Here is a 26,030-nt window from a genome sequence, read left to right on the forward strand (position 1 = left end):
TAGGTTTTGTAGATGTTGACAACGAATGGCCCCAAGATGTGCCACTTTGGCATGTGGATCATTTTGAGCTGAAAACAATCAAGACCCAAAAGTTTCAGGAATAAACTTTGACCTTCCCTCAACTGCCTAAAAGAGTTTGGGTAGAGGACCTGCTCCAGGAAGGGGCTATTACCAGAGGTAACTATAGTATATTATAAAATAGGGGTGGGAGATAGTGAGGAATTTAGCGAAGTCTGTTAAAATTCTTCTCTCTGTCCCATTTTTTCTGAGTGGCCCAGCCAACATCTGTTTACCTAACATATACTCTTTTTCATCTTCCTATGAATTGTTTTCCTTTCCTTTGAAGTCCCAGATTCCTTCCCCTTTCTTAGTTCAGGATGACATATATATCTCATTTTGCATGTCTTTGGAACCTCTCATGTTTATGTTGATTCTCCCTGTGTAAGCAAATTTGATTTCTCACATCAATTTTATTCTTAGACCAACCAGAAGAATTTGAACGGTAGAGGAAAACTCACCTCCCCTAACCCTCAAAACCCCCCAGTTTCTTCAAACCTCCAGTCACAATATTTTCATCGACAGATAAATATCCTTGGTTTATGTATGTTTCTGTTTAAAGATATCTTATTCAATATCTATAGCTAATTCATTAACTTTGAACTCATGGCCAATAGCACTATAATTCATGCCTGAATGAAGCTTATCTAGTGCATGTACTTCCTCTGTAAGTCACATCACAGCCTTTTTGCACTTGAGAACACTAGGCAACACTACTCTGGGGGGCATTTTAACAGTTAAGTCACCAACAAAAAGCACACACACACACACACACACACACACACACACAAGTGGCACTAAATAGACCACAAAGAGGATGTTTGTTTACAGTAAAGCTGAAACAAGAAGGCAGAGGGATTCTGTGTGTCCCTCCACTCACGCTCTCTCTCTCTCTCTCTCTTTTTCAAATTGATAAAAAATAATAATCTTTAAAAAAAAAGACAGGGATGCCTTGTTTGTCTAACCTCAGCTGGGAATGTGTGCATTGGGTGACACAAATTCTCAGCTGCTTTATGCATTCCTGTAAATGACCACAAAAATTGATTTTGGTGTTACAAACAAATTTCAGTGAGTAGGCAAATTCACAAACATGGAATCTGCAAATAATGAGGATCAACCTCTATTTAATTCATCACCAAGACAGATGATCACAAAACAATGGGGAAAAAGTCTATCGCTCCTTCACTATCTGCATCTGCCAACCTCCCAAACCTTGTTTCCTATCACTGGCACCCATACACTCTGCGCTCTGGTCATATAAACATTCTCTCTTGAACTCCACATGCCCTCCCCACCTCCAGGCTTTCCATGCATTGTTATTCCCTGTGCTAAGGGCACTTTCTCTTAAGAAGCTTTCCCTGATGGTGTACTACTGGTGTACTCCTCCCGAAGTTCTCCCCCAGCTGGGGCCATGTGCACCTGCTGTGAACTTCCTCTGGGCCCTGCATTTCCCCTCTCATGGTGATGGCCTTGCTCATATGCTTGTTCTAATGTCTTCCCCATGAGCCATGAATTCTGTGGGAAAGGGCCTTGCCTGCCCTTGTTAGCACCATTTACCAGCACTTGGTACAATGCCTAGCACACAATAGGTGCCTAACAAACATCTGTATATCTTTGACCTAGACCATATGCTCTCCAGGGGAAGAGGATTTTTCTTCTACTTTCACTTTCAAATAGTCCTAGTAACATGTGTAATAGTGACCCCAACACCTCTGGAACTACACGTTACTGTTTATCAGCTTTCCTATTCGCAAAGCGGAGTGATCACAATGTATCTGCCTCCCTAAATTGGTGCAAAGATTCTATGGGTTAAGATCAGTAAAGCACTGTGCCACACACATACTGAGCACCATGTAAGTGCTTGCTCTATCACCATCTTGTGATGGCAGGTCATGTGATTTGCTGGGCCAAGGCTTACCAGATAGGTCAAGTGTATTGTGAGGGTCATTATCAGATAGAGTCTTAAAGACCCTAGCAGAATGCCCGGAGCATGGTGGCTGCTCAATACATGGCAGTTGTTGTCTCAAATCCCAAGTTGGTTAAATTAAATGCATATCAGTCCACAAGCCCTGGAGTACTAAGAATACAGCTTTATTTCCCTAGAGCAACTTAATTTATCTCTGTTTTCAAATTTTCTCCTTGGCACAAACCCTGGCATTGCGCTGATGGGTCCCATTGGTTGCTTTTCTGGGATCCTGAGGCCTTTTCAGTGTGTTCTGAGAAAGCCCTGGGTATCTGGATCCCAAGTTGAGGCAGAGAGTCTGTGCTAACTGGGACAATAAATATCTCAGAGATGACCCATACCAACAGGTAGTTTGAAAACCAGATGTGGGACACTTGGGTGGCTCAGTGGTTGAGCATCTGCCTTCCACTCAGGTTGTGATCCTCGGGTCCTGGGATCAAGTCCCTTATCAGGCTTCCCACAGGGAGCCTGTTTCTCCCTCTGCCAGTGTCTCTGCCTCTCTCTGTGTCTCTCATGAATAAACAAATAAAATCTTTTTTAAAAAATGAAAATCAGATGTGCCCCATGTCATAGCTTTGTCTCAAAAGGTAGAGTCATAACAATTGGGAGCAGAAGAGGCATTTATCCCTGGGCTCCCACCTGCAGAGGTACCACAGATGTGCCAGTAGGAGGACTGGTCATCTCCATCTGTACTGAGTTTTTATCTACAGATTGGTGGTACATTGAATATGTGAACACGTTTTCATTTTACTTTGCTTTCATTTATTTATGGGCAATATCCAGAGTGGCAGGGTAGAGTACAAACACCCCAGCACCCCTATCTCTCTGTTTCACCCGGGAAACAGTCCCAGAAGACTGAGGCTAGAGCATCCTGCCAGCTCAGAGAGATGGTGACCTGAAAACAGAAATCACACTGAGTTCCAAGAAAAGTTATGATAGCTATGTTTCTTATACTCTCACAGCTAGGAATATGCGTAGAACAAGATTATTACGCAATTATTTCTTTAGTTCTAACAGCCTTGTAGTAAAAATAATCATTTTAGAAAAGGCTGAATTAGCATTCATTTCATCTTCCATGGCCCCAGTATCCGTCTTTAGCTTGTATCAATAGCACTGCTTTTGCAGAAGAGGAGTGTCTGGTTTAATAAATGGACTGGTGGGGCATGGAATAAATTTTAAATCATCCTGTCCCTGAGGCAAATCTTTTTAAAACGAAGGAGTGATTTTTGTTTCTTCATTTATCCATAAGGTGACGCTGTTATACCCTTTTCCAGGAGTCTACACCCTCAAAACAGGCCAACAATTAAGATGAGAAAAAAAAAAGACATGTGAAGATTAGGAATAGTTGAGTATAGAGGATTTGTGTGAATATGGCCAGAGAGAATTAGTATGGGGGGCAGCGGTGGTGGCTGGAGCTGATAATACAGACCAAAGAGGACCAAAGACATGCAAATTAACATGTCTTGGTGTTGAGAACACAGATTTGTCCTGTAAGAGGTCTATTCAATTCCAGTGCCCATGACTTGGGGTTAGCCTTAACTCTGCACTGAGTCTGTATGTGGGGACAGGGAATATCCACACAGCATGTTGTTGTTTAGTGGAGGAAGTCTATAGGTCAGCCCCTGGCAGATGCCTCTCTACCTGTATGACTCTACCCCAGTTTACGCAGGTGGAAGGGGAGGTATGGGTGTGGGACCAGTGCTCACATATCTGCACCAGGCTCCAGCCTTGCTGACTCTTTGGTGCTTAGCACTGGCTGACAGTACTCTCATGGGAGGGTCACTCTTGGGGACTTTCTGGGTACAGGGCCTAGTAGAGAGACCAGCTCTTTCCATCTCAATTCTCTGCCAAAACAATGCCTCCTACACTCTCCTAGGTTGTCCTCCATCTGGATGGATGCTCTTTTCCTACAGTCCTCAATCTACAGCACCCCATCTGCTCACCTCACTGCAACACCTCATCTCTGCCTCCCTCTGTACCATTTTGTCTTCACAGTCCCCCTGTCACCGGAATCTGCCTCTTTCCCTAATCCTTTCATGCTAGGTGCTTGCTCAAAGGCACACACATTCTCAGGACAGCCCTACATGAAACCTGCCACCCTACGGGTGAGGATGCATTGAACCTGCCTGGCGTGCCCCCAAGTGACTTCAGATTCCCCTCTCAGATGCAGATGGGCAGCTTCCTTCATCTCTTGTGCTGATCCTAACAGTCTCTGCCAAAATTGTGCATACAAAACCAGGGCAATGTTAGGTTTTCACACTTGACAAATGTCTACAGAGCATGTGCAATCCCACCCAAGAGACTTGGTGGCTCGGCCCATGGTACCTTTCCCCTCCTGCGTCCAAGTGCTGCTTTTCGAACTCCCAGTTTTTGTTAGGGGCATAATCCCATTCTACCTCTTCAGCAGCGATGTAAAAGGTTCTTATCATCCCGTACGGCTGCTCAGAAGGGTCCTTGTTGCCACAGCTGTTGACCTCATATATTTGATTCATGCCTCTCACGAAGTGGTGCATGGTGTAACAAAACACCCTGAAAATACCTGAAAGAGGAATGACTTGGCATTGTGTGCGGAACTCAATAGTTTTGGTAGCTTTGGTTTGCTAGCAATCTATAGCACTTTGTTCCCAAATAAATAACCGGTAAGGTGGATTTTTAAAATACCAGGTTTATATAGTATTTTAAAGCTGGACTCCAAGAGGAATAAATTACTTTGAATATTTTTACTTACCAGGGAAGAAAATACCACCTGAAATTCATCTGTAATCGAAAATGAAAACTTGCAAAGTTGCTACCAAGAAATAATTCCTCTGGGTCTTCCCTATTGTACACACATGTTAGAATAGAGTTGCTCCTGGAAAATCACTGATACGTATGATTATCTTAGCCCAGCCCAGTTTAAAATGAACTAATTACCCATAAGATTAATAGTCTAAACAAAGATGAAATAAGGGCGCATTTCTGAAACCATGTGTTTTGCCCTAAAGGGTTTCATAAACCATATAAAGTGAAATATACACATAAGGTATTATTACTAAAGCGAGGCATATTACTTTATTAAGCCTTGGAACAAAGGAGGTTCTCATTACCAATGGTAGGTCTGCATTATACCAGATGAAAAGAAAAAGAAAATCAACTAGATTTCTCTATACAATGCCAACAATCACATCATGTACTTTTATAAACTGATGCAATTTTCTAGATTGGCATCAGGTAGCTATATCTTAATTGAACTCACCATAAAATCACATAAAATTATTGGAAGTTATTAACTGACAGTGGAATTACTGGGTCAATAAATCCTCCCTTTCGTAGACTCTGTTCTTAGAGACAAGCAAGGAGTGATTATTCTCATTATCATCTACAATGCACAGTGATAGCTTTTATCATATTATGCATATCTAAATATTGCCAAATTACCCCTTGAGAATGACAAAAACTCATTGGTTCAGTGGGTTCTTTAGCTGCCTCAGCACTGACCAGGACCCTCGCGGGGAAGTCTCTTTGTGAAACCACACAGAAGACATTATGAAGGCAGACGTGGAAAGAGCTCCCTCTGTATGTTGTTTGCTAGTCAGCCCGTTATTCATGTGTTCATCATGTTCTTTGCTAGCCAAGGAATTATCCTCTCTAAGAACAAAGAGGAATTTAAGGCCTTGATTGTGGTGATGGCTTCACGGATATATGCTTAACTCCCGACTCATCTATTTGTTCTTTCTTTTCATGCATAAATATCTGCTTATTTTTTCTATCTTTTTTCTTTGTTTGTTTTCATCCCCTCTGGTAACCATCAGTTTGTGCCCTATAGCTAAGAATCTGTTTCTTGATTTCTCTCTTTCTCTCTTTCTCCTCTCTCTCTCTCTTTTTGTTATCCTTTCCTTTTTTTTCCTTTGCTCATTTGTTTTGTTTCTTAAATTCTACATATGAGTGAAATCATATGGTATTTGTCTTTCTCTTGACTAACTTATTTCACTTAGCATTATGCTCTCTATAGCTCTGTCCATGTTGTAAATGGCAAGATTTCATTCTTTTTATGACTAAATAATATCCCATGGTATATATTACCACATTTTCTTTATTCACATTTGAGCTGCTTCCATATCTTGGATATTATAAATAATGCTGCTATAAACACAGAGGTGTATGTATCCCTTTGAATTTGTGTTTTTGTATTTTGGGGGTAAATTCTCAGTAGTGTAATTCCTGGATCTTAGGGTAGTTCTATTTTTAATTTTTTGAGGAAACTCCATACTGTTTTCCAGAGTGGTTGCACCAATTTGCATTCCCACCAACTGTGCATTAAGGTTCCTTTTTCTCCATACCTTTGCCAAATCTTTTTGTTTCTTATGTTTTTTATTTTAGCCATTCTGATAGATGTGAGGTGACATCTCATTGTAGTTTTGGTTTGCAAACCCTAAGATTCTACCAAAAAACTATTTGAACTGATAAATGAATTCAGTAAAGTCTCAAGATGCAAAATCAATGTAGAGAAATCTGTTGCATTCCTATACACTAATAATGAAGCAGAAGAAAGGGAAATTAAGAAAACAATCCCATTTACAGATGCACTAAAAACAATAAATTTCTAGGAATAAACTTAACCAAAGAGGTGAAATACCTGTACTCTGAAGACTATCAAACACTGATAAAAGAAATTCAAGATGATACAAAGAAATGGAAAGACATTCCATGCTCATGGGTTGGAACAACAAATATCGTTAAAAGGTCTATATCACTCTAAGCAATCTAGATTTAATGCAACCTGTATCAAAAGACCAACAGCATTTTTCACAGAACTAGCACGAACAATCCTAAAATTTATATGAAACCACAAAAGACCTCAAATAGCCAAAGCAATCTTGAAAAGAAAAAAATTGAAGGCAACTCAATCCCAGATTTCAAGTTATATTACAAAGCAGTAGTAAATAAAACAGTATAGTACTGGCATAAAAATAGACACATCAATCAATGGAATAGAACATAAAACCCAGAAATAAACCCACAATTATATGGTCAGTCAATTTTCAACAAAGGAGAAATGATTATGCAATGGGAAAGAGACAGTCTCTTCAACAAATAGTGTTATGAAAATTGGACAGCAACACGCAAAAGAATGAAACTGGACCACTTTCTTATACCATACACAAAAATAAACTCAAAATGGATTAAAGACCTAAATGTAGGATCTAAACCCATAAAAATCCTTGAAGAGAGCACAGGCAGTTAATATCTCTGACATTAGCCATTGCAACATTTTTCTAGATATGTCTCCTGAGGCAAGGGAAATAAAAGCAAAAACAAACTACCAAGACTACATCAAAATGAAGTTTCTGTACAGTGAAAGAAACAATAAAACTAAAACAATAATACTAAACCTATTGAATGGGAGAAGACATTTTCTTTTTTTTTGGTATATTTTTTTATTGGAGTTCAATTTGCCAACATAGGGCATAACACCCAGTGCTCATCCTGTCCAGTGCCCCCTTCAGTGTCCGGCACCCAGTCAGCCCATCCCCCACCCACCCATCTCCTTTTCCACCACCCCTTGTTCGTTTCCCAGAGTTAGGAGTCTTTCATGTTCTGTCACCTTCTCTGGTATTTCCCACTCATTTTTTCTCCTTTCCCCTTTAATCGCATTCACTATTTTTTATACCCCCCCCCCAATGAATGAAACCATATAATGTTTGTCCTGGGAGAAGATATTTTCTAATGACATATCCAATATATAAGGAAATGATACAACTCAATACCCTAAAAATAAATAATCCAATTAAAGAATGGGCAAAAATATAAACCGGGGAGGGGCAAGACGGCGGAAGAGTAGGGTCTCCAAATCACCTGTCTCCATCAAATTACCTAGAAAACCTTCAAATTATCCTGAAAATCTATGAATTCGGCCTGAGAATTAAAGAGAGAACACCTGGAATGCTACAGTGAGAAGAGTTCGCGCTTCTATCAGGTAGGAAGACGGGGAAAAAGAAATAAAGGAACAAAAGGCCTCCAAGGGGTGGGGCCTCGCGAGGAGCCGGGCTGAGGCCGGGGTGAGTGTCCCCAGGACAGGAGAGCCCCGTCCCGGAGGAGCAGGAGCTGCACCGACCTTCCCGGGGGAAAGGGGCTCGCAGGGAAGTGGAGCAGGACCCAGGAGGGCGGGGATGCCCTCGGGCTCCCGGGGACACTAACAGACACCTGCGCCCCGGGAGAGTGCGCCGAGCTCCCTAAGGCTGCAGCGCGCACGGCGGGACCCGGAGCAGCTCCGGGGGGCTCGGGGGCGGCTCCGCGGAGGGGGCTGCGGGGCGGGAGCAGCTCGGGGGGGCTCGGGGGTGGCTCCGCGGAGGGGGCTGCGGGGCGGGAGCAGCTCGGGGGGCTCGGGGGCGGCTCCGCGGAGGGGGCTGCGGGGCGGGAGCGCGAATCCAACAGCGCAGGCTCCAGAGCACAGGGCGCCGGGACACAGCCCAGGATCCCGCCTCCCCCCGGGACAGGCAGAGGCCGGGAGGGCCCAGGACAGCAAGGACGCTCCTGCCCCAGCTGAGCGGATCAGCGGCCCCGCCCTGGAGCCTCCAGGCCCTGCAGACGGAGAGCTCCGGAGCTACTGCGGGGGCTGACTCCAGGGCTCTAGGGCTGGCCCCGACACTGCGGTTGTTGCTCCTGGAGCCTCACGGGGTAAACAACCCCCACTGAGCCCTGCACCAGGCAGGGGCACAGCAGCTCCCCCAAGTGCTAACACCTGGAAATCAGCACAACAGGCCCCTCCCCCAGAGGACCAGCTAGACGGACAGGTTCCAGGGGAAGTCAAGGGACTTAAAGTGCACAGAATCAGAAGATACTCCCCCGTGGTTCTTTCTTTCTTTCTTTCTTTTTGTTGTTGTTTTGTTTTGTTTTGTTTTGTTTTGCTTTTTGATTTGTTTCCTTCACCCACGCCTTTTTTCCCTTTCTTTCTTTTTCTTTCTCTTTTTCTTCTTTTTCTTCCTTTTTTTTTCTCTTTTCTTTCCTTCTTTCTCTCCTCTCTTTTTCTCATTTTCCCAATACAACTTGCTTTTGGCCACTCTGCACTAAGCAAAATGACTAGAAGGAAAACCTCACGTCAAAAGAAAGAATCAGAAACAGTCCTCTCTCCCACAGAGTTACAAAATCTGGATTACACTTCAATGTCAGAAAGCAAATTCAGAAGCACTATCATACAGCTACTGGAGGCTCTAGAAAAAAGCATAAAGGACTCAAGAGACTTCATGACTGCAGAACTTAGAGCTAATCAGGTAGAAATTAAAAATCAATTGAATGAGATGCAATCCAAACTAGAAGTCCTAACGACGAGGGTTAACGAGGTGGAAGAACGAGTGAGTGACATAGAAGACAAGTTGATGGCAAAGAGGGAAGCTGAGGAAAAAAGAGACAAACAATGAAAAGACCATGAAGATAGATTAAGGGAAATAAACGACAGCCTGAGGAAGAAAAACCTACATTTAATTGGTGTTCCCGAGGGCGCCGAAAGGGCCAGAGGGCCAGAATATGTATTTGAACAAATTCTAGCTGAAAACTTTCCTAATCTGGGAAGGGAAACAGGCATTCAGATCCAGGAAATAGAGAGATTCCCCCCCTAAAATCAATAAAAACCGTTCAACACCTCGACATCTAATAGTGAAGCTTGCAAATTCCAAAGATAAAGAGAAGATCCTTAAAGCAGCAAGAGACAAGAAATCCCTGACTTTTATGGGGAGGAGTATTAGGGTAACAGCAGACCTCTCCACAGAGACCTGGCAGGCCAGAAAGGGCTGGCAGGATATATTCAGGTCCTAAATGAGAAGAACATGCAACCAAGAATACTTTATCCAGCAAGGCTCTCATTCAAAATGGAAGGAGAGATAAAGAGCTTCCAAGACAGGCAGCAACTGAAAGAATATGTGACCTCCAAACCAGCTCTGCAAGAAATTTTAAGGGGGACTCTTAAAATTCCCCTTTAAGAAGAAGTTCAGTGGAACAGTCCACAAAAACAAGGACTGAATAGATATCATGATGACACTAAACTCCTATCTCTCAATAGTAACTCTGAATGTGAACAGGCTTAATGACCCCATCAAAAGGCGCAGGGTTTCAGACTGGATAAAAAAGCAGGACCCATCTATTTGCTGTCTACAAGAGACTCATTTTAGACAGAAGGACACCTACAGCCTGAAAATAAAAGGCTGGAGAACCATTTACCATTCGAATGGTCCTCAAAAGAAAGCAGGGGTAGCCATCCTTCTATCAGATAAACTAAAATTTACCCCGAAGACTGTAGTGAGAGATGAAGAGGGACAGTATATCATACTTAAAGGATCTATTCAACAAGAGGACTTAACAATCCTCAATATATATGCCCCGAATGTGGGAGCTGCCAAATATATAAATCAATTATTAACTAAAGTGAAGAAATACTTAGATAATAATACACTTATACTTGGTGGCTTCAATCTAGCTCTTTCTATACTCCATAGGTCTTCTAAGCACAACATTTCCAAAGAAACGAGAGCTTTAAATGATACACTGGACCAGATGGATTTCACAGATATCTACAGAACTTTACATCCAAACTCAACTGAATACACATTCTTCTCAAGTGCACATGGATCTTTCTCCAGAATAGACCACATATTGGGTCACAAATCGGGTCTGAACCGATACCAAAAGATTGGGATCATCCCCTGCATATTCTCAGACCATAATGCCTTGAAATTAGAACTAAATCACAACAAGAAGTTTGGAAGGACCTCAAACACGTGGAGGTTAAGGACCATCCTGCTAAAAGATGAAAGGGTCAACCAGGAAATTAAGGAAGAATTAAAAAGATTCATGGAAACTAATGAGAATAAAGATACAACCGTTCAAAATCTTTGGGATGCAGCAAAAGCAGTCCTAAGGGGGAAATACATCACAATACAAGCATCCATTCAAAAACTGGAAAGAACTCAAATACAAAAGCTAACCTTACACATAAAGGAGCTAGAGAAAAAACAGCAAATAGATCCTACACCCAGGAGAAGAAGGGAGTTAATAAAGATTCGAGCAGAACCCAACGAAATCGAGACCAGAAGAACTGTGGAACAGATCAACAGAACCAGGAGTTGGTTCTTTGAAAGAATTAATAAGATAGATAAACCATTAGCCAGCCTTATTAAAAAGAAGAGAGAGAAGACTCAAATTAATAAAATCATGAATGAGAAAGGAGAGATCACTACCAACACCAAGGAAATACAAACGATTTTAAAAACATATTATGAACAGCTATACGCCAATAAATTAGGCAATCTCAAAGAAATGTACACATTTCTGGAAAACCACAAACTACCAAAACTGGAACAGGAAGATATAGAAAACCTGAACAGGCCAATAACCAGGGAGGAAATTGAAGCAGTCATCAAAAACCTCCCAAGACACAAGAGTCCAGGGCCATATGGCTTCCCAGGGGAATTCTATCAAACGTTTAAAGAAGAAACAGTACCTATTCTACTAAAGCTGTTTGGAAAGATAGAAAGAGATGGAGTACTTCCAAATTCGTTCTATGAGGCCAACATCACCTTAATTCCAAAACCAGACAAAGACCCCACCAAAAAGGAGAATTACAGACCAATATCCCTGATGAACATGGATGCAAAAATTCTCAACAAGATACTGGCCAATAGGATCCAACAGTACATTAAGAAAATTATTCACCATGACCAAGTAGGATTTATCCCCGGGACACAAGGCTGGTTCAACACCCGTTAAACAATCAATGTGATTCATCATATCAGCAAGAGAAAAACCAAGAACCATATGATCCTCTCATTAGATGCAGAGAAAGCATTTGACAAAATACAGCATCCATTCCTGATCAAAACTCTTCAGGGTGTAGGGATAGAGGGAACATTCCTCAACATCTTAAAAGCCATCTACGAAAAGCCCACAGCAAATATCATTCTCAATGGGGAAGCACTGGGAGCCTTTCCCCTAAGATCAGGAACAAGACAGGGATGTTCACTCTCACCACTGCTATTTAAGATAGTACTGGAAGTCCTAGCCTCAGCAATCAGACAACAAAAAGACATTAAAGGCATTCAAATTGGCAAAGAAGAAGTCAAACTCTCTCTCTTGACATGATACTCTACATAGAAAACCCAAAAGCCTCCACCCCAAGATTGCTAGAACTCATACAGCAATTTTGTAGCATGGCAGGATACAAAATCAATGCCCAGAAATCAATGGTATTTCTATACACTAACAATGAGAATGAAGAAAGAGAAATTAAGGAGTCAATCCCATTTACAATTGCACCCAAAAGCATAAGATACCTAGGAATAAACCTAACCAAAGATGTAAAGGATCTATATCCTCAAAACTATAGAATACTTCTGAAAGAAATTGAGGAAGACACAAAGAGATGGAAAAATATTCCATGCTCATGGATTGGCAGAATTAATATTGTGAAAATGTCAATGTTACCCATGGCAATTTACATGTTTAATGCAATCCCTATCAAAATACCATGGACTTTCTTCAGAGAGTTAGAACAAATTATTTTAAGATTTGTGTGGAATCAGAAAAGACCCCGATTAGCCAGGGGAATTTTAAAAAAGAAAACCATAGCTGGGGGCATCACAATGCCAGATTTCAGGTTGTACTACAAAGCTGTGGTCATCAAGACATTGTGGTACTGGCACAAAAACAGACACAGAGATCAATGGAACAGAATAGAGAACCCAGAAGTGGACCCTGAACTTTATGATCAACTAATATTCGATAAAGGAGGAAAGACTATCCATTGGAAGAAAGACAGGCTCTTCAATAAATGGTGCTGGAAAAATTGGACATCCACATGCAGAAGAATGAAACTAGACCACTCTCTTTCACCATACACAAAGATAAACTCAAAATGGATGAAAGGTCTAAATGTGAGACAAGACTCCATCAAAATCCTAGAGAAGAGCACAGGCAACACCCTTTTTGAACTTGGCCACAGTAACTTCTTGCAAGATACATCCATGAAGGCAAAAGAAACAAAAGCAAAAATGAACCATTGGGACTTCATCAAGATAAGAAGCTTTTGCACAGCAAAGGATACAGTCAACAAAACTAAAAGACAACCTACAGAATGGGAGAAGATATTTGCAAATGACGTATCAGATAAAGGGCTAGTTTCCAAGATCTATAAAGAACTTCTTAAACTCAACACCAAAGAAACAAACAATCCAATCATGAAATGGGCAAAAGACATGAAGAGAAATCTCACAGAGGAAGACATAGACATGGCCAACACGCACATGAGAAAATGCTCTGCCTCACTTGCCATCAGGGAAATACAAATCAAAACCACAATGAGATACCACCTCACACCAGTGAGAATGGAGCAAATTAACAAGGCAGGAAACAAGAAATGTTGGAGAGGATGCGGAAAAAAGGGAACCCTCTTACACTGTTGGTGGGAATGTGAACTGGTGCAGCCACTCTGGAAAACTGTGTGGAGGTTCCTCAAAGAGTTAAAAATATGCCCCATGACCCAGCAATTGCACTGCTGGGGATTTACCCCAAAGATACAGATGCAATGAAACGCCGGGACACCTGCACCCCAATGTTTATAGCAGCAATGGCCACAATAGCCAAACTGTGGAAGGAGCCTCAGTGTCCATCGAAAGATGAGTGGATAAAGAAGATGTGGTCTATGTATACAATGGAATATTACTCAGCTATTAGAAATGACAAATACGGGCAGCCCCGGTGGCGCAGTGGTTTAGCGCCGCCTGCAGCCCGGGGCGTGATCCTGGAGACCGGGGATCGAGTCCCACGTCAGGCTCTCTGTGTGGTGCCTGCTTCTTCCTCTGCCTGTGTCACTGCCTCTCTCTCTCTCTGTCTCTGCCTCTATGAATAAATAAAAAATAAAATCTTAAAAAAAAAGAAAAAGAAAAAAAAAGAAATGACAAATACCCACCATTTGCTTCAATGTGGATGGAACTGGAGGGTATTATGCTGAGTGAAGTAAGTCAGTTGGAGAAGGACAAACATTATATGTTCTCATTGATGTGGGGAATATAAATAATAGTGAAAGGGAATATAAGGGAAGGGAGAAGAAATGTGTGGGAAATATCAGAAAGGGAGACAGAACGTAAAGACTGCTAACTCTGGGTAACGAACTAGGGGTGGTAGAAGGGGAGGAGGGTGGGGGGTGGGAGTGAATGGGTGACGGGCACTGGGGGTTATTCTGTATGTTGGTAAATTGAACATCAATAAAAAATAAATTTAAAAAAATATATAAACAGACATTTCTCCAAAGAAGACATATAGATGGCCAACAGACACCTGAAAAGATGTTCAAAACAAATATATATTAATTATCTATTTAATAAAGTGGTTAAAAAACAAAAACAAAGAAAAATATTTGAGTTGAAGCCTAGGATCTACTCACATTTGGGGAACTTTTTTTTGGCCTATAGATATGGGACAGGAATTGGTAAAATGACCAAGCTATTAAGCGGTCACAGATTTATACTCAACACCAAATGTAAACTGGTAAACATTGTCATAAGCTCCTTAGAAGCTTGTAGGGTACATATGTAATACACAAAGTGCTGGAATAGTTACCCATGTTCCTAAAATTATTCCAGCCAACTGTAGCTTTGAATGCCTGTTTCTATGGATTAAAACTGGCTGTTTCCCTTCTCTCCCATCTTTGGTCTTAAAGAACATATTTTTAAAAAAAATCATCGTGCTTAAGGCATACCTTGGTTAGGGTGATTCATAATTGATCAATTAGACTAATGTAGAAAGGTTAAGTACTCAGAGTCTCTAAGGCAGGAGTTAATGGAGCTCCTAGTTTCAGGCAGTTCTTGGACAAAAGTTTTGAAGCCCAAGCCTTATTTTTTTATTTTTTTTATATATTTATTTTTTATTGGTGTTCAATTTGCCAACATATAGAATAACACCCAGTGCTCATCCTGTCAAGTGCCCACCTCAGTGCCCATCACCCAGTCACCCCCCCCCCCACCTCCCCTTCCACCACCCCTAGTTCGTTTCCCAGAGTTAGGAGTCTTTCATGTTCTGTCTCCCTTTCTGATATTTCCCCACTCATTTTTCTCCTTTCCCCTTTATTCCCTTTCAATATTTTTTATATTCCCCAAATGAATGAGACCATATAATGTTTGTCCTTTTCCGATTGACTTATTTCACTCAGCATAATACCCTCCAGTTCCATCCACATTGAAGCAAATGGTGGGTATTTGTCGTTTCTAATGGCTGAGGAATATTCCATTGTATACATAGACCACATCTTCTTTATCCATTCATCTTTCAATAGACACCAAGGCTCCTTCCACAGTTTGAAGCCTAAGCCTTAAGTTTTTAACCAATGACACTGAGAGGCATCAAAACTGCATTTCTAGTGTGAAGTGGAGAATTAATTAAACATCAATTCATAAAGGATACAGAATCAGCAAGTAAATACTCCTCTTGGGTAGAATATTGGTTTCTTTTTTTTTTAAAGATTTATTTATTTGAGAGCGGGAAAGAGAGAGCAAGTGAGAGCATGTGAGGGGAGAGGCAGAGGGAGAGGGAGAGAGAGAATCTCAAGCTGACTCCCTTTCAAGAAAAGGGCTGGATCTCACAACCCTGAGATCATGACCTGAGCCAAAATCAACAGTTGGATGCTTAACTGAGTCACCCACATGGCCCATAACAGTTTCTTTTTAAGACTAATAAAAAAAAGTTGGGTTGGAGAAATATTTTGAATGCCCATAACATCTGCAATCCTTATTTTTCATGTGACAGGTAGCATATGCTGCCACATATTGCTTCATATGTTTTATAAAAATTTCCCAATTATCTAATTAGCTTGGAAATCTCTAAGAGAAGGAATGAGTACTGACACTTCAATGAGCCCTCCCTGGACTTCAGACCCAATGCAGCTTAATATAGTTTACCCTCTAGGGAAACCAGAGGTGCCCAACAAAATGAAAATGGAGAAGTCTCCAAACAACTTATCAAAAGGCTACTATCAGTCTCTAGAGAAGGGAAACCAGGTCATGTCCATAACCAGAAAGCATCTATGGGCTGTCCGTGTGTGGTGCAAATGTTGGTGCTTAAAGGGAATAAGAAATATCCTCTTTCTTGGGGCTGAATCATTCCTGGGAATGAATTAAGAGCACTCTCCTAAGATTTGTGTGAGAAGGTCATTTAGAGAACTTCCATTTCTCCTTTGTGCCATTTTAGATACTTCTCCTCTATTCTTTATATGGTGTGTCTGGAATAAAATAGTTGGGATTGTCTGATTGGAACCAAGGCTATTTGTCCTGCTATAGGCCTTGGGATGCTCAAATTCAACCAATTTCTTCTAGAGTATATGCCTAAAGATAGGAGTTTGTTCACCTGAGATGGTCCTGCCAAGTTTACCTGCGTGGTCCGGCTGCATGAACACCGTTGTAGAGGTATGCGGAAACAGGGCTAGGGTGTCGCGATGAGTCCCTCGTAGGTGAATGGTGTTCCCTTGAAAATAAACTCCATGCATATCAGTGTCGGTGCCCATTCCAATCATATGCCAGGAAACTCTATCTTTTTTGCACATGCTTAGGCCTGGCTGGTTGCCATACATATAGCCATTGATCGCTAAGGAAAGGAAAAAGATAGAGCCCACTATGATTTCGTAGGTACTGAAGACGCACCATTTTCGTTGAGGATTATCAGTGTGTGGGGGGGGGGGCGGGGGCAGGCTGTTCAAGTGTTCAAGTTCAAACTGTGTACAGAAGCTTCTAACTACAAGAGAGTAAATAGTAATGGAGAAAAGTCACACAGTGAACCAATCCAACTGGAGACTAAATTGAACAATGAATAATGAAAACACACTAAAATTGTGATGTTATACTTAACAATGTATATGCAAGGGCACAAGTTCTAAGAATCAATAAGGAATAAATCAGGTTGTTTTCTGGCATAATTTTTTCTGACAAAATTGTTTGATAGTGTAATATGATATCCTGCAATTCACATTTTAGTTTTGCAGATTTTTTAAAGCATTATCCTTGTAAAAATATTTATGAACTTCATTCATTTCCCCAAAGCCTGCTCTAGAATTCTTGATTTGAAAATCATTTTTTGAGGTTATTATCCTATTATCTCCCTTAAGTGTCTCTCCCTCAGATTGTTAAATCATTTAATTTTGTTAGATCTTCATCTGCCAAGGGATTTGCATTTGATTCCAGAAGTTGCCAGATATCCCTTTACTGATTTCATGCCTGTAATGATTTGCAATTGATTGACATTGTATTTGCACATCTGGTCAGTGGAGAGGGATTTTTTGCAGGGGAGAGGGGTGCTAAGTCTATGAGAGGTTAGTCTTTGAGGAAATAATTTTGTCTTTTGATAACTTTTATTTCCCTACCTCGATAAAATAACTGAAGGGACTTTGAATAATGATGACTTAATAATGAAGACCTGTATCTCCAGAAACAAAAGTTGGTTTCCTCTTTTATATCAACTTCAATCCACTGATAGTGACTACCTGGAACAGTGCCTTGAAAAGAATTTAGAAACCACATTCTCACTCTATAAGGGATAAATATATTAACTGAATAGGACTGTTTGAGGAGGGACTATACATAATTATGCCTCATGCTTGATGTCCCTTGGAGAGATAAAAATTCTATCCACACCCTACTCCTTACTAGTGCCCATAGTTAAAAAGAACAACTATCATACATATGAATGATCTTCTTTTATGATCCCATTATCAGATAAAATTACTTTTTATTTCTGTGTTTGCAGAACCAGTAGTACTGGGTAATTTTACTCAAATATCTGGGACTTTCAATAGAAAGTCTAAGAAGCCTAGAGGCTTCTGAGAAGAACATGGTATCTTCTGAAAAAACTCTTTGATAATTATATAAATTATCTTTTTTGCAAATTATATAAATCTTGTCCATTGAATTTTAGAGAGATTTTGTAAATTGGGGTGCTAATAACTTAGTCCTTGACTGACTGGTAGAGAATCTTCTCTTGCTTTGGAACTCTAGTTCAAATCCTCTCTTTCTGGACCATCCATCATGAATTCAACAAACACTTTTGTTTTCTGTTTTGTTTTGCTTTTTAATAGTACTCTAAAAATTTATAGAAAGAATGATGTCATTGCTGGTTATAGTGTCAGGTAAAGGTAGCCAAAGCCCATGATAAGGTAAAGAAGTTACACTGTTCTGCCTTCTTGTGTACACAGTCCATATTTGTTGACAAGGCCAAGAACTACTGTAGGTAGGCCTCTTTTTTTGTCGTAAAATATCCCCAAAGACAGCTCACAAGCCGTTGGGGATCTGTTGGGGATACCCCCTAGGGAAAGAGATCAACAAACACCTTTGAATATAGACTAATGTTTATCTCTAAAGTAATGTAAAGCACTGTCTACTGTGTAAGGCACTTTCTCTTTGGTACTGTTGCCATCATTCTTCCTTTTACTCCAGGTAAGCAAGCCTAGAGATAGCATTTAATTTATAATTAATGTAAAATTTAAATTAAAATACATTTCTTTCCCTGCATTTTGTTTTAAAGGTGGCATACTCTTCTTGTCCAAAATATGAGAGTGTATTTCACATTGTCAAACCAGGGTGGGGATGGATGTGATGAGATCCATTAGGGTTTAATGCTTTCTCTTTACAGGCCTCTCTTACAATAAATTCCTTTTGCAATTGAGTTTCCCATGAAGAAATTGCTATGTTTCCTCATTTCTACTTTATTTCCTCCCCCACCTCTCCTTTTTTTTTTTTTTTTTTTGGCTACTAGGAAGGTTAGAAACAAATTTTATTATTTAGTTATAACCACAATTTTGTAGAAGATGGTATTGAAAATGAGTTACTCTGTGCTCTTCATTGGTCCAAAAGGAGATTATTGGCATAGAACACTTAGGACTATAGGGATCTGTGAGCTGGCTGCTGTGGGTCACTTGGAACTTTGGAGTTTTTTGGACTTCCTTGTGGGGAAGGGAGAGTAGGGACTATTTTGTTATTTCCATGTAATGTCTCAAAGGCAATAAATAGTTGTTATCCTTGGTCCTAAAGCAAGCAATTTGGCTCCTGTTATCTTAGAGTGCTTGGTTTAGCCCCTTTGTTGACAGCACTCTTACAATTGTTTGAGTTTGAACTCTCGCTAATTATTCTGTCACTTTGGGTAATGTGCCCAAGACCAAGGAGAATCCTGTGTTAGTCACACCAATTACAAGGTGGTTTGCCACTGTTACAACAGATATAAGAGATACGGAGAAGGGGAATTAAATAATTCCTTCTAAATAAGATCTGGGATAGGAATGGGTAGTGTTTTAAAAATTAGCACTTTAGACATTCCTTCATGTCACTTGATAAGAGATGCTTTGCTGTTTAATGTTTATCTCTAATGATCACTGGATTATCAGACTTAATGATGTGATTACAAACCCAAGGGAGGGCATTCTGTCAGTAATTTTCTACTTTTATAATGTACTGTGATCTTTGCAAGTTCATATTTTGTGTTGCTTCATCTCAAGCTAATGAAGTATTTCAGAAGTGTTAATTAAATTTCACAACATCCTTGGGAGATAGGGAGGTTTCACCATCCCTTCTGAGATGACGTCATGAAAAGATTTACAAGACCAAGAACAATATCCAAGAAAACAAAATTAAGATAGTTAAAACACTCTAATCATTTCCACTTCAAATGCAATTACACCTTTCCCTTACAGAAGAGAAAGTAATTTTTCATACCATGCATTCGGTTGGACTTCACAAAATCCTTGTCCTCTTTGTCAACACTGAAGGGGCGCCATGTAAACCTCTGAATGTTTTCGTCAAGGTACCTGCTCAGATTCTCATCAAAGACTGTGAACAGTAGGTAAAATTCCTTATCTATTCCTTTCTACAGGGAAGAAAGAAATGAATGTATTAAAAAGTACACCTTGGAGGAATTCTTAATTCAACTTCACTTTCAGAGTTAACCCGAAGTAACTGAGGACAAACATGGATTTACTTTTATCGATCAGGATGTTGACCCTGATTCTGATAAATTCTTTTCATGCCCTATATAATTTCATCTTTCTCATTATATCCTTCTTCCTCCCCATGAGACTTGCTCAGAGGTGATAAGTCCTTGCTCAGAAGCTTTCCTACACTGTGGGACTCCTGTTTTCAACCTAGTCATCACTCTCTTAGTCTGCTTACCAGGGCTTCCATGCCCTGGCCTCTCTCTCCAGCTTCATCTCCTTGTCCTCATCCCTTGCTCACTCCAGCTACCCTGGTCCTTTGCTCTTCTATGATCACTCAGCTTCACTCCTGCCTCAAGGACTTTTCATGTGCCATTCCCATTGCCAAAAGTTCCTCCCAGGTCTTGCCTGGCTCACTCCCTTACTCCATTCAGTTCTTTGCACAAATGTCACCTCCTTTGAGGGCCCTTCCCTGACCACCCTGTCTAAAACGGTCGTCTGGCTTCCACCTTGCCTGCAAACTTACTCACTCACCCCCCACTGTACTCTTCATAGCACTAGTCTCCATGGGAAATTATATTTTATTTATGAACTTATTTTTTTTATTGTTGTCCCACTGCATTGTAGCTTTGTGAGTGTGTCCCCAGTTTGAAAAAAATGCCTGGAAAAGCAGGTGCTCTACATGTTTTTGAATGAAGTAATGGGTTCATATAACCCATGGGGCTTTGCTAGATTGTGTTAACATAAGTTGAAATTGAGGGGACCATGGATTACTTCTCACTGTATGTATTCCTAATCTATCTATTTGAGCATGTCTGACCACACCGCATCTTGCGTTGCTGAAATATGGTTTTCTTTAAAGCTGAACCAGAGAAGTGACTGTATTTCCTGTCCCTCAGCCATCTTCCTGTTTCTAATGTGCTCCCCTCCAACCCACCCTTTACCCTACTGCCTGCTCTGGAGGGACCCCCAGCAATGCCACTGATCATATCTCTCTTTCTCTGAAACTGGACAGTCCAATCTAAACTCAGAGTGATCTAGTCCTTGCCTACCTGCCCAGCCTGATCTCTTGGCCCTTCCCTCCTGGCACTCTGACTGAAGTGAGGCCAAGCTCCTTGCAGCAATCTAAACTTGCTATGTTCTGCAGGCCTCCATCCTTCATGCATTCAACTTGAACACCACCACCCTCAAAGGCCAGTTTAGCTGTCCTGCCTCTGTGATGCTTTCCTGATGTATCATCCAAGATGTGGGTACTCTTTGCTCTATTCTCATACCATTCCTTATATACACTTACTGATTTATCATGTGGTGTTTTAGAAGGCAGTAGTTTAAGATCATGGGCTATGAAAAGAAACAATGAGGGCCTAAAAGTAAAATATAAAAACTGGGGGAGTAATAAAAGGTCAAATATATTTTAAAAGATTATGGGCTATGGGTTCTAATGTCATTCTGCTTAATTCACTGTGGAAACTGGGGCAAGCGATTTACTCTCTCTAAGCCCTAAATCCCTCCTTTGCAAAAAGGAGAGTAAGAGTAGTTATCACTTCCTATTTTTTGGTGAAGTTTAAATTAGATAATATAGGTAAAGCACTCAACACAGCATCTGGAAAATCCAAAGTGCTCAATGTTGATTGTGATTATTAGCTATGATTGCAACTGTCCATAAGACAAGAAGGAACTGCTAAAAGGTGTTGAGTTGAAGAACCTCACTTGGAAGGTAACTGGGTCTATGGGGGTGGGAAATTAACCCAGGAAAAGGTTGGAAAGTAGGTGATAGGACCCTGTGTGATGGTTAATTTTATGTGTCAACTTGACTGGGCTCCAGTGCCCAAATAATAGGTCAAACATTGTGCTGGGTGTTTCTATGAAGATGTGTTTGGATGAGATTAACATTTGTAGTTGATAGATGGATAAAGCAGATTGCTCTCCCAGTGTGGGTGGGCCACATCCAATCAGTTGAAGGTCTCAATGGAACAAAATGTCTGATCCTTCCACAGGTAAAAGGGATTTCCTCCTGCCTTTGAAATGGGACACTGACTTTTTTCTGCCTTCATATTCAAACTCAAACATAGGCTCTTCTTGGATCCTGAGACTTTTCTGTCTCCTGGGTCTCTTGCTTGCCAACTCTCTGCAGATCCTGAAATTTGTCAGCCTTCATAACCATGTAAGCCAACTCCTTATAATAAGTCTGTTTGTGTTTATATGTACATCCTCATGGGTCTCTTTCTCTGGAGAACTTGGATTAATCCACCCTGCCACTTGTGCATAGGATGCATCTTAGTGAGGGTTAGTATCCACAGTACAAAGCTCTTTTATGAAGAGCACTTACATACAACAGTATGTTTTAGGCTCCCATAGCAGCAAGGAAACTGGGAGGTCTGAACCATGATCCATCGCACAACTCTGAGTGTTTAAATGTGGATATGGGAAATGAATTTTGCAAATAAGGTTGTCCTGGAATTTTTAGTGTCTACTTGCAGGCCACACATTTAATGTTTGAGTTGTGTAATGTGACATTTTCTGCTACCTAAACTTCTTAATATGATTTTGAAGATAGAAGTGCTTATCCTGTATTTCATTTATTTAACCATAAATATCAGTTGAGTGTGTACCAGGCATTGTTCTGGGAAATGAAGATAAGACAGACAACTTTCCTGCTCCATGTTACTTATATTCTTGTTAAAAGAAACATACCAGACATATAAAAATAAACAAAGAAAATGTCCTACAGTAGTAAATGATATTAAAATCAGGTGATGTAATAGAGTATGACTTTAGCTTGGTGATCAGGAAAGGCTTTTCTAAGGAGGTGACAGGAAGAGTCAGCCATGCAAAGGTCAGGGGAAGGCATTCCAAGCAGAGGGAGCCTAGTAAAGAGGCCCTAAGACAAGGATAAGGTTGGCCTGTTCAAGAAACAGCAAGGCTTATAAGGATGAAGAAGTAGGTACGAGGAAGTATGGGAGTTCTATCAAAGTTGGAGTCAGAGGCTGGGCATATAGGTCTAGGCTAAGAAATGTAGATTTTTATTCCAAGTGTGATAGGAAGCCACTGGAGGATGTTTAACCTGGATATTACTTCATCTTATTTGCATTTTAGAACAGTCACAATTGTTTTCCTGTGATGAACGAGATCACAGGAGAAATAGGGGCACAAAGAGGGGATGATGCATGATCTAGATCAGAGCTTGGACCAGGCAAAACATATATTCCTTTTGTTATGAAGGCTATTAGAAAGACAGCAAAATTTCCAAGGTGCTTGAATTTGAAAATAGTACAGTATCAAGACTAATTTCCTGACCTGGATAATTATGTTGTGTTTATGTCAGAGAGTGACCTTGCTTTTGGGAAACACACCAAAGAGACATTAGATCTATAACCTACCTCAAACAGGTCAGGAAAAAGAAAACAACAGAAAAATAAAGAGAAAGCAAATAAAGCAAATGAGGCGAAATGTTTATATTTGAGGAATCTGGGTGAAGGGAATTCTGATTAAGTGGCCATTGGAGAAGGCATGACTTTTAGCAAAGTACCTGGTTAGATTCTATGACATCCATTCACCCCTGGGAGAATTTTTTGGAAAGAGAGGCAAATACCTCTTTGGTGTTCTCTAACTGCTGAGGAGAGACCTAAGCTTTGACCTATAGAGGGCCTGGTTTAGTTTATGTTTCATTAGTATTTTTTTGCATTGAAAATAAGGGAAGCAGGGGAAATGGAATGGGGAAAAATCAGAGAGGAAGACAAACCATGAGAAACTCTTAACTATGGGAAACAAACTGAGGGTTGCTGAAGGAGAGGTGGGTAGGAGGATGGGGTAATTGGGTGATGGCCATTAAGGAAGGCGTACAACGTGATGAACACTGGATGTTATACTATATGTTGGCAAATTGAATTTAAATTCTAAAAAATAACTGGAAAAAAAGAAAATAACTTTGGCCAAATGGATTTCTCTCTAGAAATCCCAAATGTGGGGTATTTCGGGCTACTATTAATTTTTTCATGAACTTCATGTAAATGGACTGACCATGAGTGGTGTTCGGTTCAGGCAACAACTTTCCTATACTATGAGGTGCTTCTAGCAAGTGTCCAAGTTACCATTAAATGGATACAATCAGGGAAAAATCAGAAGTACCTTTCAGAAGTTTTCTGGCATTCAATTTCCTGGGCTCAGGTATTTATTTAGCTCTAGGAAGCAGGGTAGTATATTAGAAAAACAAACAAAGTTGGAAGCTCAAAGTCCTGTTACTGCTGAGTTCCACTACTTACTACTTGGGATCTCATTCAATGTCTCTGGGCATTAGTTTCTTTAGTTTTTTTTTTTTTTTTTAAGATTTTATTTATTTATTCATGAGAGACAGAGAGAGAGAGAGAAGCAGAGACACAGACAGAGGGAGAGGCAGGCTCCACGCAGGGAGCCCGATGAGGGAGTCAATCCCAGGTCCCCAGGATCATGCCCTGGGCGGAAGGCAGGGTTAAACTGCTGAGCCACCAGGGCTGCCCAGTTTCTTTAATTTTAAAATAGGGATAGTCATTCTATTTTGCTTTATATGGTGGTTGAGGGTACAGTGTAACTGTTCAATCTTAGTACACATGCATTATTGAGGAGCCATTTGGAGTGCCAGGGACATACTGAACCTCTAATAGACATTTCTCAGATTGGACCCTCATGCTGGGGAATGAAAATCTATAGTGGATCACGACACTTTGTGTCCTCTACCTAGAAATTCCCTGGAGCCCAGAAGTGGGTGCTTACAATGCCAAACATTATAAAATATACCATGTAAATAAATAGTCTTACTATTTCTGATTGGTGAAGTAAATCAAAATGGTTAACATGATTCAGTCTTCCTACTTTCATCAATATATTTAATATCATATAGACATAGCCTGAAATGGTGTGCTCTGCCACATGAGTCAGTGCAACCAGCAAAGCCTCCAAGTCGGGACTTGCAGGAATTTATCTATATGCTTTCTTGTGTCTTTGTCCACGGCGATTCATTTGCAGTGGTAAGTTACAGTGGTTCTCAACCACTGGAAAACGCATGGAGGTTCTGATTTAATCGGTCTGGAGCACCAGAATGGAAGATGTTTAAAAGGTCCCCTACATGATTCTAACATGTGGCCAATTTGAGAAAACTTGTCTAAGAAGAAAGGGTCCCAATTCATAGTCCATGTAGATCTCTGAAGATTTCTAGAATCAAAGCAATGCACAGGGACAAGCACCCACCAAATTCCAGCCTCAACAAGCAGAAATGCTGGGTTTCGGAGGGGAGGGGAGGCATCTGTAACTTTTGGATCTTAAAGTTACATTAAAATCACGTTAAATTTAAGTTCAGATCTTAAATTTATAAAAAAAAATAGAATAAAATGCTCATTATGTATTTTAAGTCAATTTTAAGAGGAAGGAGGAAAAACCACTTTTCATAACTGACACTTTATTACTTCCTGATTCCTTGCCATATTACTGCTCTTACCCACATACAACCCTGAGGAGAATTTAGTGACCTTTGACGGCCTACCTGTGTCCCATCAGCATTGAGTACGCCCTTTTTACAGACTAGTAAAGGCCCCACAAGGCCAGAGCTGGTGTCCTGGATTGGTTCAACCGCTGAGAAGTAAAGATAGGTCAGACAGGGGGGATCACCAGCTGTCGGGCTTACACTCTCAGGCACCGTCCACTTGTATGTGAAAGTTTCACCTGGCTTAACATGCGCCCCTGGCTTCAGAAATCCTGAGCAGATAAAAAAATCCAGTTACTCTCAACGCAAGACCAAGAACATCAAATTTGTCAGACTGGATCTTCCAGCTCTAGGGTCTCTCTCTGATGATGTATTTTGTAGAAGGACAATTGTTTCCACTTAGGTACCCTACCAGGGAGGTCACTGCCACAGTCGGCTGTTTCATGAGATAGAAGCTTATATCAAAGAATTGTCTTCTTCAGAGATTACGTTTAGTGTCTCCATAAATACTATTTCCTACTCAAATACTGGGCTTAGCAAATATAAAGAGTGATAATTACCTTTCTCACAATTAAATGTAAATCAATCAAGTATCATTGAGTGCCTTCAGATGTGGAATACATTAT

The 26,030-nt window shown here is 40.6% G+C and overlaps 1 protein-coding gene across 1 annotated transcript in view; it reads right to left on the bottom strand.

Moving 5' to 3' along the window:
- The window catches only part of HEPHL1 (hephaestin like 1), a 93,564-nt gene that overhangs the window by 34,989 nt on the left and 32,545 nt on the right, over positions 1-26,030 (bottom strand). The window contains exons 9-12 of the mRNA XM_025419281.2: positions 25,465-25,676; positions 19,735-19,885; positions 16,409-16,621; positions 4,346-4,559 (exon numbers count right to left, since the gene is read on the bottom strand). Of these exons, the coding sequence (XP_025275066.1) occupies positions 4,346-4,559; positions 16,409-16,621; positions 19,735-19,885; positions 25,465-25,676 (790 nt within the window). The remainder of the gene's footprint in view (positions 1-4,345; positions 4,560-16,408; positions 16,622-19,734; positions 19,886-25,464; positions 25,677-26,030) is intronic.

The sequence above is a fragment of the Canis lupus genome, chromosome 21 (genome assembly GCF_003254725.2).
Source record: "Canis lupus dingo isolate Sandy chromosome 21, ASM325472v2, whole genome shotgun sequence".
Classification (NCBI taxonomy): domain Eukaryota; kingdom Metazoa; phylum Chordata; class Mammalia; order Carnivora; family Canidae; genus Canis; species Canis lupus.